The 20,533-nt window shown below is 36.1% G+C and overlaps 2 protein-coding genes, 1 non-coding gene and 1 pseudogene across 3 annotated transcripts; 1 reads left to right on the top strand and 3 right to left on the bottom strand.

The window, feature by feature from the left end:
- Positions 1-5,163: 5,163 nt before the first annotated feature.
- Positions 5,164-7,206, bottom strand: LOC120198129 (annotated as a pseudogene).
- A 7,106-nt stretch (positions 7,207-14,312) lies between these two features.
- LOC120198217 (increased DNA methylation 1-like) lies at positions 14,313-14,777 on the top strand. Its single transcript, XM_039199575.1, has one exon. It carries the CDS (start codon positions 14,313-14,315, stop codon positions 14,775-14,777), a length of 465 nt encoding a protein of 154 aa, XP_039055506.1.
- Positions 14,778-15,967: 1,190 nt separating this feature from the next.
- Positions 15,968-16,039, bottom strand: TRNAP-UGG. The gene has a single exon. It is a non-coding gene; the product is annotated as a tRNA-Pro (tRNA).
- Positions 16,040-17,123: 1,084 nt separating this feature from the next.
- On the bottom strand, positions 17,124-17,579 carry LOC120198215. Its single transcript, XM_039199574.1, has one exon. It carries the CDS (start codon positions 17,577-17,579, stop codon positions 17,124-17,126), a length of 456 nt encoding a protein of 151 aa, XP_039055505.1.
- Between the last annotated feature and the right edge of the window lie 2,954 nt (positions 17,580-20,533).

Here is a 20,533-nt window from a genome sequence, read left to right as displayed (position 1 = left end):
GTCGGATCACTCGTAATAGAATTCAATGTAACTGTTGCTCCAAGGATTTCACTCTCACAGCATTTGAAGAACATGCTGGAAGTACCAATCATAGGCCAGCAGCTAACATAATCTTGGACGACGGCACCGGAATTCCGATTGTCAAAGACAAGTTCGAGATTCTATGAAGGTCACCACATCGACCTTGAGTACTCATTCAAGTCCTAAAACTGTGAAGGCAGCCAATTCGTTTCAACACGAGAACGATGAAGTTTGCTCTGCTTGCTGCGGTGGAGAAGATTTAATTGGCTGTGAATATTGCCCTTATGCTTTCCATATGAATTGCCTTGGCTTAAAGGAAGTCCACAATGGCAATTGGTTTTGCCAGTCTTGCCGCTACGGAATTTGTGGTATCGGGAATTTAAGGGATATAAGTTATCTTACTTGTCATCAATGCGAGCTTAAATTCTATGTTGATTGCTTGAATACCAAGAAAACAATCATGAAGACTGAGAACAATGCGATTTTTTTATGTAGCCGTAACTGTGAAAAGATATTTTATGGCATGCAAAAACTCACGAGGAAGCGGACAATTGAAAAGTTCAATGATGCGGACTTTGGCTTTTGGAAGATGCAGATTGAAGATTTTCTATACCAGAAAAATCTATATCAACCTCTCTCAAGAAAACAACCAGAAGGCATGAAAAATGAAGACTGGGCTCTTCTCGACAGACAAACCCTCAGAGTTATCCGACTGACGTTGTCCCGAAATGTTGCTTTCAACATAGCAAAGGAAAAGACCACGGCGGGTCTTATGGAGGCTCTCTCCAATATGTATGAGAAGCCATCGGCCTCAAACAAAGTTCATTTGATGAAGCGATTATTCAATTTGCAGATGACGGAAGGGGCATCAGTGGCTCAACACCTAAATGAACTCAACACAATCACAACGCAGTTGAGTTCAGTGGAAATTGAATTTGATGATGAAGTTCGAGCTTTAATTCTCTTATCATCTCTACCAGACAGTTGGAATGCTACTGTTACAGCAGTCAGCAGCTCGTCGGAAAATAGTAAATTAAAATTCGACGATGTTCGGGATCTGGTATTGAGTGAAGAAATTCGACGGAGAGAATCATGTGAAGCATCAAGCTCCTCAGCCTTGCACACGGACTCTAGAGGGATAACTTCATAAAGGAATTCAAATCGTGGCAGATCGAAATCCAGAATGGGAAAATCAAGAACAGGAAATAAAGATTTTACCTTTATAATTGCGGCAAGAAGGGTCACTTCAAAAGAGATTGACGAGCACCGAAGAAAAATACCGGCGCACAAGAATCTACCAACATGACGGATGAGACAGGTGATGCCGTGATTCTAAGCGTCAACAGTCTGATTGAATCATGGATCTTGGATTCAAGGGCATCTTTCCACTCCACCCCATGCCAAGAAATCATGGAGAATTATGTCAGTGGTGATTTTGGGAAGGTTCATCTAGCTGATGATGAAACCTTGAAGATTGTCGGAAGAGGAGATATCCGACTAAAGCTATCAAACCAGACCACCAGACGCTGAAGGGAGTGAGACATATTCCTGGCCTCAAAATAAATTTGATTTCTGTAGGACAGCTTGATGGAGAAGGATATAACACAACCTTTTCAGGCTGTGAATGGAAGATTACCAAAGGAGCACTCGTCATTGCTCGTGGTAAGAAGACTGGTACTCTCTATGTAACATCAAATTTAGAGAATATCATTGTTGCAGCAGATACTGATGGAAAACCAAACCTATGGCACCAAAGGCTTGGTTATATGAGCGAGAAAGGGATGAAGACACTTTTGTCAAAAGGGAAGCTGTATCTAAAGAATGTAGATGTCGAACTATGCGAGGATTGCATCTTTGGCAAACAAAAGAAAGTCAGCTTTGCAAATATTAACAAGACACCTAAGGCAGAAAAGTTAGAGTTGATTTATACTGATGTATGGGGACCATCTCCAGTTCCATCTCTTGCAGGCTCACTATATTATGTCACCTTCATCGATGATTCTACAAGGAAGGTGTGGGTTTATTTTCTGAAGAAGAAATCAGAAGTCTTTGATACCTTCAGAAAATGGAAGGCCATGGTGGAAAATGAGACTGGTTTGAAAGTCAAGCGGCTGAGGTCTGACAATGGATGAGAGTACAGAAACAACAGATTCAGAGAATTTTGTGCAAGCAATGGGATCAAGATGGAGACAACAGTTCCCATGACACCACAACAAAATGGCGTAGCAGAGCGCATGAACAGAACTCTGAATGAACGTGCCAGAAGCATGAGGATACATGCCAGATTGCCCAAATTTATATGGACTGAAGCTATCAACACTGCAGCTTACCTGATCAACCGTGGGCCTTCAGTTCTTTTGGATGACAGAATACCAGAGGAAGTTTGGAGCAAGAAAGAAATAAACCTTTCACACTTAATAGTGTTTGGTTGTATTTATTATGTACATATAGATTCTGCTGAAAGAATTAAACTTGATGCCAAGTCCAACAAATGTGCCTTTGTTGGTTATGGCGGTGATGAGTTCGGTTATCGGTTTTAGGATTATGAAAATCGGAAGATCATCAGAAGCAGAGACGTCATTTGCAATGAGAATGTGATGTACAAAGACATGTCAACCATAGAATCAAGTAGCTCCAATACCGAAGCTGAAACAAAGGAATTTACTGAGTTCAAGGAGATTTCTGGAAATGATGTTCAGATCAATCCTGAAGCAATTCAAGAAGAACCGCGTACACCATAACTGAGACACTCCTCCAGAATTCCTAAACCAACCCAACGGTATTCACCTTCTTTGCACTACTTGTTGCTGACTGACAATGGTGAACCAGAGTGCTATGATGAAGCAATGCAGGTGGAGGATTCAGTCAAGTGGGAGTCTTCAATAAAAGATGAGATAGACTCGCTTATGTCAAATCAGACGTGGGAATTAGCTGAATTACCACTAGGCAAGAGAGCGCTCTATAACAAGTGGATTTATAAGATCAAAGAAGAGCACGATGGGAGCAAACGCTATAAAGCAATATTGGTTGTCAAAGGTTTTCAATAAAAAGAAGGTATTGACTACAATGAAATTTTCTCTCCAGTTGTGAAGATGTCTACAATCAGACTGGTATTGAAAATTGTAGCTGCAGAGAATTTACATCTTGAGCAGTTAGATGTAAAGACAACTTTCCTTCATGGTGATTTGGAGGAAGAAATCTATATGAGGCATCCAAAAGGCTTCATAGAGGCAGGCAAGAAAAACCTGGTATGCAGGTTGAAGAAGAGCTTGTATGGTTTGAAACAAGCTCCTAGACAATGGTACAAGAAGTTTGATAGCTTCATGGGTAGCAGTGGTTTTACCAGATGTCAAGCAGATCATTGTTGCTACATCAAGAGGTTCGACAATAGCTTCATTATTTTATTGTTGTACCTTGATGACATGCTAGTTGCAGGCTCAAACATGCAAGAGATTATACACTTGAAGCAAAAATTGTCGAAGCAGTTTGCTATTAAGGATATGGGCGCTGCAAAGCAGATTCTTGGGATGAGGATCAAGAGAGACACAAAGTCGGGGACTCTGATGTTATCACAGGCTGAGTACATCAACAAAGTACTCTCCAGGTTCAACATGCAAGATGCTAAACCAGTAAGTACACCTTTAGGTATTCATTTTAGACTATCCAAAGAACAGTCACCAAAGACGGAGGAAGAACGTGCACACATGGTGAAGGTGTCATATGCCTCAGCAATTGGAAGTCTAATATATGCCATGGTTTGTACCAGACCAGATATTGCTCAAGCAGTGGGAGCTGTTAGCAGGTACATGAATAATCCGGGCAAGGTACACTGGGAAGTAGTTAAATGGATCCTCAGATATCTGCGGGGTACTACAAACAAAGCAATTTGTTTCAAAGGTAGAGATACGATACTGACAGGCTATGTAGATGCTGAGTTAGCCGGAAATATTGACATCAGAATGAGCACTACAGGGTATGTCTATACTCTAGGAGGAACTGCAGTGGGTTGGGTTTCTCAACTAAAGAAGATAGTTGCTCTCTCCATAACTGAAGCAGAATATGTCGCTGTTACGGAAGCCAGCAAGAAGATGGTTTGGCTCCAAAGTTTCTTGGAAGAGTTAGGCAAGAAACAAGAAAACAATGTCTTGTATTGCGACAGTCAAAGTGCTATCCATCTAGCAAAGAATTCGTCTTTTCATTCCAGGACGAAGCACATACAATTGAGATATCATTTTATCCGATCTCTTCTGGAAGATGGGATTTTGAAACTTGAAAAGATTAGTGGAGCTCAAAATACGGCAGACATGTTGACAAAGACGGTGACTACGAACAAATTGAAGTTGTGTTCAGCTTCAGTTGGCATGCTAGAATAACAATACCAGAAATACTGTTGCATTGATCGAGGTGTGAAGATATATTAAAATCAGTCTTCAAGTGGGAGATTGTTAAAAGTTAGTTTCAAAGTTTGGCAACCAACTTTGAAAAATGTTTTTCAAAGTTTGGTAAATGTTTCTTTGAAAAATGTTTTTCAAAGTTTGGTAAAGTTTGGTAGATGTTTGTTGAAAATAAGAACGAGTAAATTCACTTTAGTCATTGTACTTTAGGGTATTTTCAAATATTAGTCCCTAAGTTTCAACTATAAATACCATAGCTCATTTAGCTTCAAAATCATCCCAAAATCATTTTATTTCTCCCAATACTAGAGAGTTTTCTTGTGAGTAGTGAGTGTTTTGTAAACACCTGTAAATTTTCTCTCTTAGTAAAAGATCTGCAGCAGTCTGGAGAAGCGAAATTGATTGAACTCCATTATCAATTTCGAGTATTATTTTTCCGCTTTTATTTTACATTCTCACTAATCTGGTTATAGGGAAATTGCTTGTACTCTATTTATTTCCCAACATTGCCATCACTGCCTACTACAGTCAAGACATGGACTAATAACTTCAGGTTTTCCCGCATGCCAGATGATGAAAGAGAAAAGCTTCTGCAGTATACTTTACTAGACTTCCAGGGGACCATAATTTGCCAAAAACTCTTAACATAGAACAGAAGCATTACTTATTATTTACTAACACGAATGTAGAAACAAGGATTTTTCTCCAATTTTCATTTTTGGAGATTGATGTAAAATAAGGTATCTCAACTCATCACTTGCACCATGGCTAGCTTTAGTAGATTTCTATATCAAAGTATTAGCTAAATGCATATGCTTGTATGTATGGATGGATGGAGAAGGTCAAAAACCTGCATGATATCTCTCTATCCATGTTTCTGTAAACAAATAATTATTTATGGAAGTGATGGAATGGAAGCTATTGATCAACAAGTGTTGAGCTCATTCTTCACATAATTCTTGATCCGTCTTCCTCCGAGACTAATTTTTGTAAACGTTCTATCGATACATCAAAATCATCTTGGCTTTTGACCAGGCTGAGTCGAACATAGCGATCTTCCGAACCAAACACATTTCCTTGACGACCAATGATATTAGCTGCCTTGAGAACTGTATAACAGTCTCTGTTTTCTTCTCTCTCACAATTTAACCATGCATAAGCTGCCATCAACATGATAAGATTAAAGACATCTATTCTTTATGGTTGCTTAGCAAAGGTGATAAAGACTTCAATAACATGTCTAAATTGAGGTTGAGAGAAGTACCTGGAGAAAACACTATGACTTCGTTGTAAAAAGAGCAGTATTGAGGACTGGTTTTCTGAAGGGAGAAGCAATTCGACAAGGATAACATCGCGACCAATCTTTCTCATCTGGTCTTCATCGTCCACTATGCGAAGTCAAATATTCTGGTTCCTTCTTTTAGGACTGCTTTCAAAAGCTGAAATGCTTTTAACTGAGCATCTTTTGAAAGACCCATGGAATTGATTTGCATGTGTGATACCATGCTGTTAAACACAGTTTCATCTTTTATCACTGCCCACATGTTTATGTAACACAAAAAATATGTTAATTGCTTCATATTTTCTTTCACATATGGAAGCTAATCTTATTTACCCAAATTTGCTGCCAGCATGACCCGTAAGTTTGGAAAGTGTGAACACCATTAAATCTTCATCTGTTGGAGCCGGAATCGGTGTAAAATACGGCCAGTAATAAGCTCGGTCGTGAATTGTTTTCACGTTAGGGTCCTCAAGAATCGATTTGTTTAACCGTCCATCAGGATTGTTTGGTGCAGTTACAAACTCAATCACATTTGCACCGCCATCTGACATGTTCCTCCATGTATTAGGATCTCCTTCGAACTTGAACTTTACCGAATTAAAATATTCCACTTAGTACTTGTAGAGCTGTGAAAGTTATGTTCGGATGCAAATCGGTGACAACAGTAATGAAAAACATGAGTTAGAAGTACAAAATTGGTGTTGGTTCTTGAATAAATTGAGTAGTAGGGGATCGAAGCAACAACTCGTGTAGGCGACTGCAAGGAGGCATTTTGAAGAGACAATGCATACGCAGCTGCACCAAGGACTTGGGTCGAACCTGCACCGAAAACAATATATTGGTTTTGTGTGATTGCATTCCCGATGAATGCATGTAGTTTGAGGATTAAGCCTTCGAGTTATTGTGAGAAGAAAGTGTTATCACTATAGGTATAGCTCATTCGGTTCTACCCTAATAGTACCAGTGCACTACTAGCTGAGTGCTGCACCAAAAAGGGTTCCAAAAAAAATGGATATCCTCTGCATATACATGAGAATTTGTCAAATCAAAACAGAGCAATAACAATAACTTGTTATCCAAGAAGCAAATATGAACCCTAAATTAAAATATCAAACTTGACAGAAAAAAAGAAGGCATAAAGAGTTTATGATCATATCATGTGTTGCAGAGTGGTACCCATCAGCATTCTCCGTGCAGTGAGGTATAAACTGAGAGCAGTCGGGGCCTATATACCACGTGTTGCATTCACAAACATGTTCATTTCCATCGCCGATGAAGCCATCCAAGTAAATTTTTTCGTGGCCCGAACAGTCTATTTCTGCCACAGCTTCAGCTTCCGCAGCTGCTCTCGAGCTCCAACCCGGACTCAGGTTCCATTGAGCACCCACATAAAGATTGATGATAAGCAATAGATTGAGAACTATAGAAGAAACCAGACATGCCACAAACTTGGACCTCAACACACTCTTAATCATTGGTTTTGTTTCCTTTCTCTGCTTCCCTTTAGGCTGGTGAAACTCCTTTTCTTGTCAAGGTAATTTTTGTTATAAAAATACAATTGGTGATGTTGATGTTATATGTTGAAGAATCGAAAAAGAAAACAAAAGAACATAAGAATTTTAACGAGGTTTGGTAATGTGTTTACGTTCTCGGTGCCTAGGCGATGCTAGAAGTTTTATTCATTATCTCATAGGTTTAGGTTACATCTCTATTTATAATAAAAAAACCTGGTACATAATTATATAATTAACCTTGTACCGTACCGGGGGGCGTAGCCCCCATACCCTCAATCTACATAATCGTAACCCCCTCTACGAGACTTTCTTTGTAAGGACAGCTGATGTTCGCTCACTCCGCTCCATCCCTTGTCCTCTTTACTGGTATATTTATGAGTCATACCTATCAAATCTCCACCTTGGCGAATATCCTTCCCCTTGGAAACTTCAATGTGGGTTGGGTTACCTTACTTCTTTAACAACTCGAAACATTCAACAAGTCCAAGTAATACTTGAACTTGTTTGTCGTAACTGGCTTGGTGAACATATCAGCGGCATTCTCATCAGTATGTACCTTCTGAAACAAAACCTCTCCATATGCAACCAACTCTCTAATCTTGTGGAACCTTACATCAATATGTTTAGTTTTAGCACGATACACCTGATTCTTAGCCAAGTGAATAGCACTTTGATTATCACAAATCAAATGAACTCCACCTTGTTGAACACCCAACTCCTTCACTAAACCAGTAAGCCATAAAGCTTCTTTTGCAGCTTCAGGCGCTGCCATGTATTCAGCTTCAATTGTAGATAGTGCCACAACAGATTGAACAGTAGACTTCCAACAAATAGGCCCTCCACCAAGAGTAAACACATACCCTGTCGTAGATCTTCTATTATCCAAGTTACCTACAACTAAAGGATTATCCCGCTGACTACCAAAAACAATTTCATGTCCCACAGTACCCTTTCAGTACCGAAAAATCCACTTGACTGCTTCCCAATGTTGCTTACCAGGTTTAGACATGTACTTACAAACTTGACTAACAACATGAGCTAAATCAGGACGAGTACATACCATTGCATACATCAAGCAACCAACATCATTAGAATATGGAACCTTTTCCATATCTTTAGCTTCCTTATCTGTCTTCGGGCACTGTTCTAATGAGAGCTTAAAGTGATTCACCAATGGAGTGCTAAATGGTTTTGCGCTGCTCATCGCAAACCTTTCTAGCATTTTCTCAACATAACCTTGTTGAGATAGCCACAGTTTCCTTGAGTCTCTGTCCCTGCAAATTTCCATTCCAAGAATTTTCTTTGCAGCATCTAAATCTTTCATATCAAATTCCTGACTCAATAAGGTTTTCAAACCAATAACATCATCTATGTTCTTCGCAACAATCAACATATCATCAACATACAATAACAGAAAAATAAAAGAACCATCATCAAGGCTCTTAACATAGACACAACAATCATACTCACAACGGTTATATCCAATCTTGATCATATAGGAGTCAAACCGTTTATACCACTGTCTCGAAGACTGTTTCAACCCGTACAAAGATTTCTTCAATCTGCAAACTAAATGCTCGTTTCCAGGTTGAGTGAAACCTTCAGGTTGCCGCATGTAGATCTGATCCTCTAAATCACCATGCAAAAAAGCAGTTTTAACATATATCTGCTCTAAATGCAAATCCCAACTAGTCACCAATGCAAGTACTGCTCGGATTGAAGTGTGCCTGACCACAGGAAGGGGAACTAACTCCCATGTACGATTGTGATTCAAAGACTCCATCTCCTTAACCATGGCAGCCATCCACTTGTCGTTTTCCTGACTAGTAACGGCATCATGAAAAGTAACCGGATCATTACGGCTAACAGTAAGTGCAAAAGAGACCAAGTCTTCAAAACTCAATCTGCTCGGGGGCTTTATATTCGTCCGTCTCACCTTGTCTATGGTGAGACTATAATCCTGCAAATCATCCGTAGCGGAACCACCAGAAGTCGATTGAGAAGTTTATGGTTTCTCAACTAAAAACTGCTTGAAATTCACCACTGTTGTGTCTTTCTTCTGTTGCAACATGGATTGTTCATCAAAAACAACATCTCCACTGATCACAATTTTCTTCACAACTGGATCCCAAAACTTGAATCCTTTGACACCTTTCTTGTAACCCAGAAAAATGCACTCCTTCGATTTTGCATCAAGTTTGGAGATATCTCTCATCAGCAGGTACATGCACATAAGTAGGACAACCAAAAATCCGTAAGTTATCAAAACTAACATCATGACCAGTCCATAGCTCTTCTACAACTTTCTCAGCCAATGATGCCCTTGGCGATCTGTTGATAAGATAACACGCCATGTTAACAGCCTCAACCCAGAAGTGTTTGGGAAGCCTCGCATTCAACCGCAAACATCTGGCTCTTTCATTCAACGACATGTTCATCCGTTCTACAACACTATTATGTTGTGGTGTCTTGCGTACTGTAAAATGCCTCTTAATCCCATACTCCTTACAGAACTGTAGAAACTATTAATATGTGTACTCTGTACCATTGTCAGACCTCAAACACTTGATTTTTCATCCTGTTTGGTTTTCTACCTCAGCTTTCCACAGCTTGAACTTCTCAAAAACATCAGACTTATGTTTCAAAAAATACACTCAAACTTTCCGTGAAAAATCGTCAATAAAGGTAACATAATACCTAGATCCACCCAAAGACGAAATCGTGGAAGGCCCCCATACATCCGAATGCACATAATCAATAATCCCTTCAGTTATGTGCTTCGCAGTCTTGAAATGAACTTTAGTCTGTTTACCAAGAACACAATACTTGCAAAATTCGAGCTTACAACTTTTAACACCATGCAACAAATTTCTTTTATGTAATTCAGTCATACCACGTTCACTAAGATGAGCAAGACGCATATGCCACAGTTTGGTTGTATCATCATAAGACTCAATAGAATGAACTCCACTTACAACGGTACTCCCTAACAATCTGTAAATATTCCCTGCAGTCATCTTTCCTTTCATCACTGTCAAAGCTCCTTTAACAATCCGAATGGTCTCCCTATCCTCATCAGCCTTAGGGATAAAATCATTCTTGTGCAAAGTGCCCAAAGAAATCAAATTCTTCTTCAAATCTGGGATATGTTGAACACCACTCAACGTCCGAACAGAGCCGTCATACATCTTAATTCTGACATCACCAATACCAACAATATTGCAACATCGATCATCATCCAAATAAACAAAACCAGAATTAACCGACATGTATGTCAAAAACCATTCCCTATTTAGCGTGATGTGATAAGAACATCCAGAATCAATAATCCACGCATCCGTCAATTGAGTCGTTGAAATAGAAAGCATATCACCCTCACTGCAATCAGAATTATCATCCTCGACCACGTTCACAGACTTGGATGAAATATCACGCTTTTCATCAGTCTACTTTTTCAACTTCTGACAGTCTCGCTTCATATATCCCGCCTCCTTGCACTTGTAACAGTGAATTATCTTCTTATCCCTAGATTTGGATCTGGAATTCCACTTTCCAGACCCTGCCTTCTCTGGCTTCCGTCCACGGTCTCGATTACCCTTGACATATAAGCTATTGGCTTGAGAGTTTTCCCCTGCATTCTGCTTCCGCTGGTTGTGAGCCAAAAAGGCTGCAGTAATCTCCTCAACGTTGATAGTCTCTTTCCCATATGTAAGAGTAGTCACCATGTGTTCGTAAGAGGGAGGCAACGAACACAACAGAATCATCGCTCTGTCTTCATCCTCAATTTTCACATCAAGCCGAGCCAAATCAGAAACGATTTGATTGAAGACATTCACGTGTTGCGCCAAATCATAATCGTCCTGCATCTTCAGCCCATACAGTCGGTGCTTCAGATACAGTTTTATCGTTAAGGATTTGGATATAAACTGACTTTCTAACTTTCTCCAAATTTCGTCTGGAGACGACAGATGCATGACGTGATACATAACCTCGTCCGCCAAGCATAATCGTATAGTTCTTGCCGCTCGCTGTTGCAATCCTTCCCAATCTTCCTCCTCCATCGACGTCGACTTTGTTGGTCACAAAGCCTTCAGGATCCCCTACTGCGCCAACAGATCCTTCACCCTCGTTTGCCATAATCCGAAGTTACCATGACCATTGAATTTCGCAACTTCGAATTTTGCTCCTGACATCTGATACCAATTGTTGAAGAATCGAAAAAGAAAACGAAAGAACACAATAATTTTAACGAGGTTCGGCAATGTGCTTATGTCCTCGGTGCCTAGGCGGCGCTAGAAGTTTTATTCAATGTCTCATATGTTTAGGTTACATCTCTATTTATAATAAAAAAACCTGGTACATAATTACGTAATTAACCTTGTACCGTACCACGGGGCAGCACCCCCGTACCCCAACCCACATAATCGTAACCCCCTCTACGAGACTTTCTTTGTAAAGACAGTTGATGTTCGCTTCGCTCACTCCGCTCCATCCCCTATCCTATTTACTGGTATATTTATGAGTCATACCTATCATTATAATATTCTGAGAAAATAATATCTATTCTGACTTGAGAGAATATTCAAACATTGATTTCAATTTCAATAAATTTACAAACATCTCTAATTGGTGGTTGAATTGGAAAGACAAAGAAAAAGGACAGAATATGCATAAACAAATGTGCGTAGGCTTATGTGAGCCATGACGTTTAATGACATTTCACAATCTCCGACGCCTATCTTTCTCCGTCACTAATATGTTAACAAAACTACTAAACCTCAAAATATCTACTTTCAATCTATATGTTATATATTGTAAATAATTTTATACTTAAAACATATTTTCATTTTTTTTATACTTAAAACATATTTTCATTTTTTTTCTTATTCTCTATTTTTCCTAAATAAATATTTTTATTAATTTGAAGTGAATACAATATAATAGTTATTCGAAATACTCTCAATCATTTGACAATGAACGTTAAAACACCCCTACAAACGTCATGCTTGAACCCAAAATCTCTTAAGATAAACATTTTAAATTTATGTTATATATTAGTCATTTTTAGAGGTAACATATTTATTTCATTTCGGAGTAGTGTATTAGATTATAAAGTATAACACTTTTAGTCTATAGCAATATTTCGAAAAGATTTTATGTTGTTAATTAGATAATATATATTTTTATTAAAATTAATGTATAATGGTATAATAACGTTTGATTGATTGGTTGTTTTAGTTCTTATTATTTTTAATCATTCTATCTCTTGACATTTCAATTTAGATTTAAATAACTCTTATTTAGATAAAAAAAAATCATTAATCGACTAATAATAAATATTTATTGTTGATGTGTCATGATATTACATCAACAAAAATATTTTGGGGTCACATTAATTATTAATTTAATGAATTAATACTTTCTAATAAATTAATTTAATTTGTGAGGGATTAAATTTTTTCTTTTTTTCTTTTAAGATAGGATGAGGTGATTACAAGGTAGTATATGTTCATAATTTTCCTTAATCGTTGACAACACACGCACTTTATAAATACAATTATTCAAAATCATAACCTTTAGAAAAAATTATATTTTATTTAACCATTAAATTCGTTCGATGAATTTTAAAATTTATTAATTTTAAAACATACATGCTTAAAAGAGATTGGTATTTTGAGCATTGGTACGTACATTTTAAACAACGTTAAAAATGTTTGAATATTATATATATTAATAAAAATGTTTATAAAATTTAATTTGACATATTATTTAATAATTACAATAATCGACTATAAATATATATGTAACCCTAGCCAAACCTAATCCCAAAATTTATACGTTCTTCTGTTATTCAAGAAAAAAAATTTCTTCCGCTCCAAGAAATTCGGCTATGGAGGAGAAATCGACCATGTTTGCAGATGGAGTTGAAGCATGTGAAGAAGCTGTTCTGAAATGGTATCACGGTGGAGGTTCAGGTCGCCCCAAGAACTCAGGTGAACTTTCCTTCAAAGCGAAAAGCTTTCTTTCGTCAAAGGGATGGGTTTTCTGGTATGTTCCTGAGAACGGAAAACAAGAACTCCGATATCAATCGCCCACCGGAAAAGTTTATTCTTCACTCAAAATGGCTTGCAAAGGTTGTATCGATCAAGCTTTTGGAGAAGGGAGGATGAAAAGCGTGGAGCCCAAGCAACCTAAAAAAAGAAAGTGTTCGGGTCTGGAGAATCGGCCATCGCCTAAATCTGTTCAATCCGAACCGCCAAAAAGGAGAAAACTGCTGAAGATACAAGAGAACCGGGTAGTAAAATCTGGCAAAAAAGTGCGAGAGGGTCCGGTTTCTAATGGTAACCCTCGAACCGTTCTCTCATGGTTGATAGATAACAATGCTGTTCCGATGTTGGGAAATGTGTATTATCGAAGTAAGACGGGGACTCCATTGATGAAAGGACAGATAACTCGTGATGGGATTCAGTGTCACTGCTGCTCCGAGGTTTTCACTCTCACTGCCTTTGAAGCTCATGCTGAAAATACCAATCACAGGCCACACGCCAACATCATCCAGGATGACGGCACTGGAAGGTCACACTCCGATTGTCAAAGACAAGTTCGTGATTCAATGACTCGACGTTCTGTTGCAGAGAGCCCTAAAACTGTGAAGGCTGCCGATTCGTTTCGACACGAGAACGATGGAGTTTGCTCTTCTTGCAACGACGGGAGACAGTTAATTTGCTGTGATTCCTGCCCTTCAGCATTCCATATGGAATGCCTTGGCTTAAAGGAAATCCCCAATGGCGACTGGATTTGCCCTCCTTGCTGCTGTGAAATTTGAGGAATCGGGTCTGTAAAGGATACACCTTTTCTTACTTGTCATCAATGCGAGCTTAAATTCCATGTTGATTGCTTGAATTCGAAGAAACCAAGTGAGATGAAGATGGAGAAGAACAAGGCACTATTATGTAGCCAGAACTGTGAAAAGATCTTTTACGGCCTGCAAAAACTGGCAGGGAAGCCAATTCCAGTGGGGAACAATCTGACTTGGACATTGCTGAAATCTGATCATCGAGCTCATGGGCACGGCATAAGTCATCTGCAGAGAAAAAGAATATGAGTAAGTTGAGAGCTGCACGTGAAGTGATGCATGAGTGTTTCGAGTCAAACGAATGTGTCGAGACGGGGAGAGATTTAGTCGATGACGTGATATTCAGCCGAGTCTCAAAGCTGAAACGATTGAATTTTAAAGGATTCTATACTGTGGTTCTGGAGGAAAATGATGATCTGGTTTCAGTGGCCACCATGAGGGTGTGTGATAACAGGGTGGCTGAAATGCCCCTTGTTGCCACCACGTTCAGACACTGCCGCCGTGGAATGTGTCGAGTTTTGGTGGATGAACTTGACAAGAATCAGATGAAACTAGGAGTGGAGAAGCTGGTTTTGCCATCACTGCCGACCACAGTCGAGACGTGGACAAATAACTTCGGGTTTTGCCGTATGACAGATAGAGCAAAGCTTTTGCAGTATACTTCACTAGACTTCCAGGGGACCATAATTTGTCAAAAACTCTTAAGATAGAAGCATTATTTATATTGTGCTACTATTCTCATACTTTTCACGTATGGTTATATGAATGTAAAAACTGGGATTATTCTCCTTTTGTTTAAACAACTGTATTTTTGTTCAATAGTTTATCCACACATTCAATTCTGTAAATGGTACCAGGACAACGGTTATACGACACTGTCTATTTTTGTTAGCCTTACCTGTCCTGCAAACATTCACAGAGAACAAGTTCGTTCAATCATTCATAATTTGTTTATTCATGCAATGCTTAGTTCATAATATATTTTTGGCGAAAGGGCACTTTTACGTTAACTCAATTCAGTAATTGTCCTTGCTTTTTAACTTTGTCAATTTTGTCATCAAATTTATTTAATTATATCAATTTTGTTCTTTAACCGACATTGATCATTACAGTACTAATATAGTAGTTAATGTGTATTAATGATGTAGTAAAAGGTTTAATTGATTTTTTTCCCGAATTTGAGGGTATAGTTGATTTTAATTGAGTGTTTGAGGACGTAATTGATTTTAATTAAAAGCTTGATGACTTATTTAGTCTTTAAAAAAGAATTTAAGAAATCTTTAAAATATAAAATTTATTATTATAGTATTTTTTAAAAGGAATTTGAAGCGCTTTAGACTAGGCTTGTGAAGTTAGAGGTATTTTCAGTGAAATGGATATTAGATTCGTGTTTAGGAGGTAAAAAATAGTGAACTGAATTTTTTTTAGCCCAACGATCGTCAACGATGATTGTTGGTGATGACCGATGATGAAAACTAACGGTGATCGGCCAGGATGATGAGTGGCGGCTAGAGGCTGCGACTTTGATTAGATCCAATAGTCAAATTGAATTTTTATCTAAAGTTGAAGAGTTTGAATTAATATTTTATCTAAAGTTTAGGGTTAAATTATATATTACGTATAAAATATTCAAGGATCAGGTTAAAAATTAACCATATTTACTAACATATCACGTAAACTAATGAGAGTTAATGACTCAATGATCAAAATAAACCGGATTGAGAACAAAAATGGCCAAACTCAAATTTTCAAAATCGATAACTAAAATAAGACAAACAAAAAATAAAAGGGTTGGGCATGTAGTTTACCCTTCAAACTAAGCAACAGGAGAGTCAATGAACCGTAATCGAGAAAGTTATGGGGCTGCTGGCAGGAAAAATTATATACAATGAAAAATATAGGGGTGCTCCGAGAATCGAACTCGGGACCTCTCGCACCCAAAGCGAGAATCATACCACTAGACCAAGCACCCATTTACTCCAAGGGATAAACATTTTTAAATTTTTATTATTATAAGTTGTCGGTTACGTGAGATGTCAAGGCCGAAAATAATAACTGACCCAAATATAAATACGTATATTATTGTATTAAGTATAGTTTTCCCTTGGCCGTTTCAAAATTAGGTTAATTATTTAAGCGATGATATACTGATGAAATCTGAAATTGGAACTCAAGTTTATTACTATCTCAAAGGTATTGTTTTATGCACACACAATAAAAGTGAAGGCAGCATTTAATTGTGTTTTGATAATGCCTGCATATTATCATTGATTTATTATACTAATCATCCGACTATGTTTTCTGCTTTTTAAGCTAACAACCAAAATCAAAATGAGACCAATATACTACTGACAATTGAAAATTTGTTTAAGTGCCACAAATATACATATAAAAATAATTAAATGAAAAATTTTAATTTTAAAAAGTTACTACCTCTTTGGATTTCTTTCATAAGTTAGACCTCCATTAATCAAAAGTCAATACGCATGGTAAAAGGAAAAAAAAAAGCCTGAATTCTTTCTCTTCCACAATCTTTCTTCACACACCTAGTTCATCTTTAATTTATAATCCATCACTATTTCTTGTCACGATTCTCCATTAAAATTGAAGAAGATGAATTAATGACTATTGGTATAACCATCATTTTCTATCAACGAATACAAATTTAATATAAATATCAATATATCAAATGTCATTACTAGTTTATGTTACTCAAACTTTAATATAGGATATAAACACATGTATTCGATAATAATATGTATATATGTACTTTTTGAAATTTATATCTATTGAGTTGTTAAATAATCATATATGTGACTGATGTAGCTATTTAATTAAAATGAGTAGTGGGAAGTTGGTAGGTTCCCTGTTAAGTGACAACGGTATTCTTTACGTGTGGGTTCATGAATTTGAAACCAAAGAGAGTAATGGTGGATATATTCAATAGATTTGTTGAAGAAACCAGCAGGCTATATCCTTTGCTTTCAAGTTTCAATATGGAAAATATCAACTACACAACAGGATAAAACCAAGAACAACAAACGATTACGTAAAAATCAACAAGAATCAAAAGCAACACTAGTTCTTTTCGTGACACCGTAGGTTTTACTTCTCTTAAACAAAGAATCTTGTTTCTCCACTTCATCTTTTTCTTCGGTTTCAAAAGGCTTATCTTCGTCGATTCTTCCCATGCCAACACTGGAACTCTTGGGAAACCCTTTCGCTACTTTCATCTGCTTCAGCTGTTCCTGCAAGAACATTTCCAACTCGTTCCTATGACCCAAGCTCCTAACCGATGCAGCCCTGATGAGGTCCCTAAGATCTTCGTTTTCATGGCTAGAAGCCACGGAGCTCGCACTAATGCTCCTCGGCAGGCCCGGGTATTGCCCCGCGTAACCCGCAGCGCAACTCGTCAGGCTTCTAACGTAAAGATCCTTTGCTTTTGCCAGGGCTCTAAAGGGAATCGTGATGAACCTCACCAACTTGTTCTGCGTATGCCCTTTTCTGCTCATCCTTGCAGAGTCGAGGAAACTGATTATGGAGATTCAGTGATAGGTAAATGACGGGTTTAGATTAAAATCAATGAAAAAAGTTGAAAAGCAAAGGATTAGGTACGAGAAGGTGGAACTGATTGAAGGTAATTGGTATAGTTGGAAGTCATTATAAAGTGGTTGAGTGAAACTAAAATTAATAGAAGGAGTCCGATTCTTTGTTGGATTTTGACTATTTCCCAAGCGCGCAGGCTACACAAAACCCATCAGATAAGACCGAGTACATGTGGAGTATGTCATTAAAAATCAATAGGATAATGATTTATAATAAAATAACAACAGCAGCCGTTGGTTGAAGAAGGGTATTGACTGCCAAATACTTTTTGACATCTTCACTTTTCATGGCCAAACCCTCCACGCTGCAGTTCCTCATTCCATCTCTGCGCCAAATTTTCAAACCGGATTTACCTGCCGACTCCGTTGGCCAAATAATGCAAGTGGATTTTTTTATTTTTTATTTTTTTGAAGCATGCATATGTTTGAGAATTATTTTAAGATTTAGGTCATTTGTTAAAGTGTAAGTGAAATTATCACAAGGAAATGACGAGTTTAATAAAATATATTAAGAAAATAAAATTTATCACGAGAACACAACAAATTCCATATAATTTTTTTCTAATGTATATGATAATTTTAAAAAGTTCGAGAGCACATTAGTATTTTAAAAAGTTTGAGAACCTCGTTTACTAAGTCATAATTTTATTATCTTATGTATTGGCAATATTTATCTCTGAGATTGAATTATATTCCCTCCTGTTAGGAAGATAAGTTTACTCGAATTTAATGGGTCTAATTAGAACCGTTCCGGTCAATTTTTTATTTTAAAAAATTGGGTTGAGTCGAATTTTTTATAAGGTGATTGGATTAGGTAGAGTTTAGGTTTAAGGTGAAAAAATCTCATTCTAACTCAATATAACAATATAATTATCTTTTATATATTTTGAGATAATTATAATAATATCTCATTTTTATTATATTTTTAATTAAATCCTTGTTTTATCTAATAAACGTGTTTTTATTTATATTTAAGTAGGAATAGATTTAAAATTGGATGAAACTTCTCCTAAACCCGAATATACTCAAACCTATAGATTCTAAGATATTAGAATAATAAAGGTATTAACCAAATTATTCCTCAATCAAAATAATTTGACTTAATCTAAATACAATTATAATTTTTAAATTACATTCACATAACGATAATGTTTAAGCAGTGAGAATTGAGTCCCGTCATTAAAATAATATATTTAGATTCAAGTCTACATTTATTGCTTCTATGATTTTTGTGAGTCATGATAGTAGGGGTAAGAGTTTGATCGAGTCGAGTTAAGTCAAAAATTTTTGAGTTATTTGAGTTGACGATACATATTTTATAACTCGGAGTTGATTTGAAATTTTTTCGAGTCGAGTCGAGACGAGTCAAATTTTTAAGTTTCTATTTAAAATTAATTGTAAATATTTACAATATTATGACATCATTTTATTCTTATTTAAATGATATTTTATAATTATATATATATATATATATTATATTTTTTTTCATATGTGATTTACATATACCATACAAAATCGAGGGACTTGACTCTAGCTTCGACTCAAACTTGAAAATTAATCTACTAATTAGTAAAAATTTCGAGTTATTCAAGTTATATTTTACAACTCGATTTGAACTTGAAATTTTTTCGAGTCGAGTTTATGAAATTAAAACTCAAAGTCAATTCGAGTCGAGTCGAAAAAATCGATTTTTCGAGTGGAGTCGAGTTTTGTTCACCCCTAATAATCCAGTTTCTTTATAGAGTAATTATTTAGATTTGTTTTACTTTACATTAAAATAGATTATTGACATAAAATTCTAAGGAACATATTATTAAAAATTTAATTAAATAACTAATTTTATATTTAAATCATCAAATTTAACTAAAAAGTCTTTTTAGAAGATAAAAAATAGAATTACGTACCATACCGGCGTCTGACCATAGAAAATTTCCAAATGTCAAAATAATCAACTTGCATTTATTGAGTACCGTCGCTTCTAAACCACAACGTCTTTGCCAAGAAAAAGTAAACCCAAAAGATAAACAAATATTTAATTATTTATTAGTGTTTATGCTCGTAGGATAAACATTAAACTCATAAAGTAATCTCAATAGTAATTTAGAATATACTTTTAAAATTTATTGAAGTCGAATAATTGTACTTACAGAGTATATATATTATTAATAGATTAATTTTTTTTAAATAAATTATCATTTATAATCATTCTATACTAATAAAAATATTAAAAATAATACTTTAAATGATATTAGAAATGTTTTTTATTGTTTGGATTTCGTACTCGTAAGATGATTTTGTGTAAATTCCACATTATATATATTTTCAAATTAGTCAAACTATTTGATGTTATACTGTTAAATAACTATTTAACCGACTTCAGATTATTATAACATTGTTATTTAAGTATTAATTAACAATAATTTTATATTTTAATTGTATCTATAAATATGTTAGTTTATATTTTTTATATTATATAAATATGTATTAATGGTAACTAATATTACCAAAATGTTTTTTCTTAATTTTTTAATTTCCTTTTAAAATCTATGTTTTCTTCATAATGACGACATGTGACTGACGTTATAGTAAACCCTAAAAAGAAGAAATTTAAGTTAGAAGATTAAACTTAAAACACGCCCAGTTACAATAAATATTAACGACGTTTACCTCGCTTGTGAAGCTTGGTTCCTTTACTTTTTCACTTTGTTTGGGTGTTCTGTTAATTTAATTATCAACCTTTCATCTATTAATTAATTAATTAAGATTAAATATTATAAAAGTCTATTATAAAAGCAGTTTATAATTCTCACAATTTGAACATAAAAAGTTAATATCTCGTTAAGTTAAATCAATTGATTATT

This window comes from Hibiscus syriacus, unplaced genomic scaffold (genome assembly GCF_006381635.1).
Source record: "Hibiscus syriacus cultivar Baekdansim isolate YM2019G1 unplaced genomic scaffold, ASM638163v2 tig00117056_pilon, whole genome shotgun sequence".
NCBI lineage: Eukaryota > Viridiplantae > Streptophyta > Magnoliopsida > Malvales > Malvaceae > Hibiscus > Hibiscus syriacus.
The sequence above is the reverse complement of the archived record's forward strand: the minus strand, read 5'-3'. Positions and strand labels throughout refer to the sequence as shown.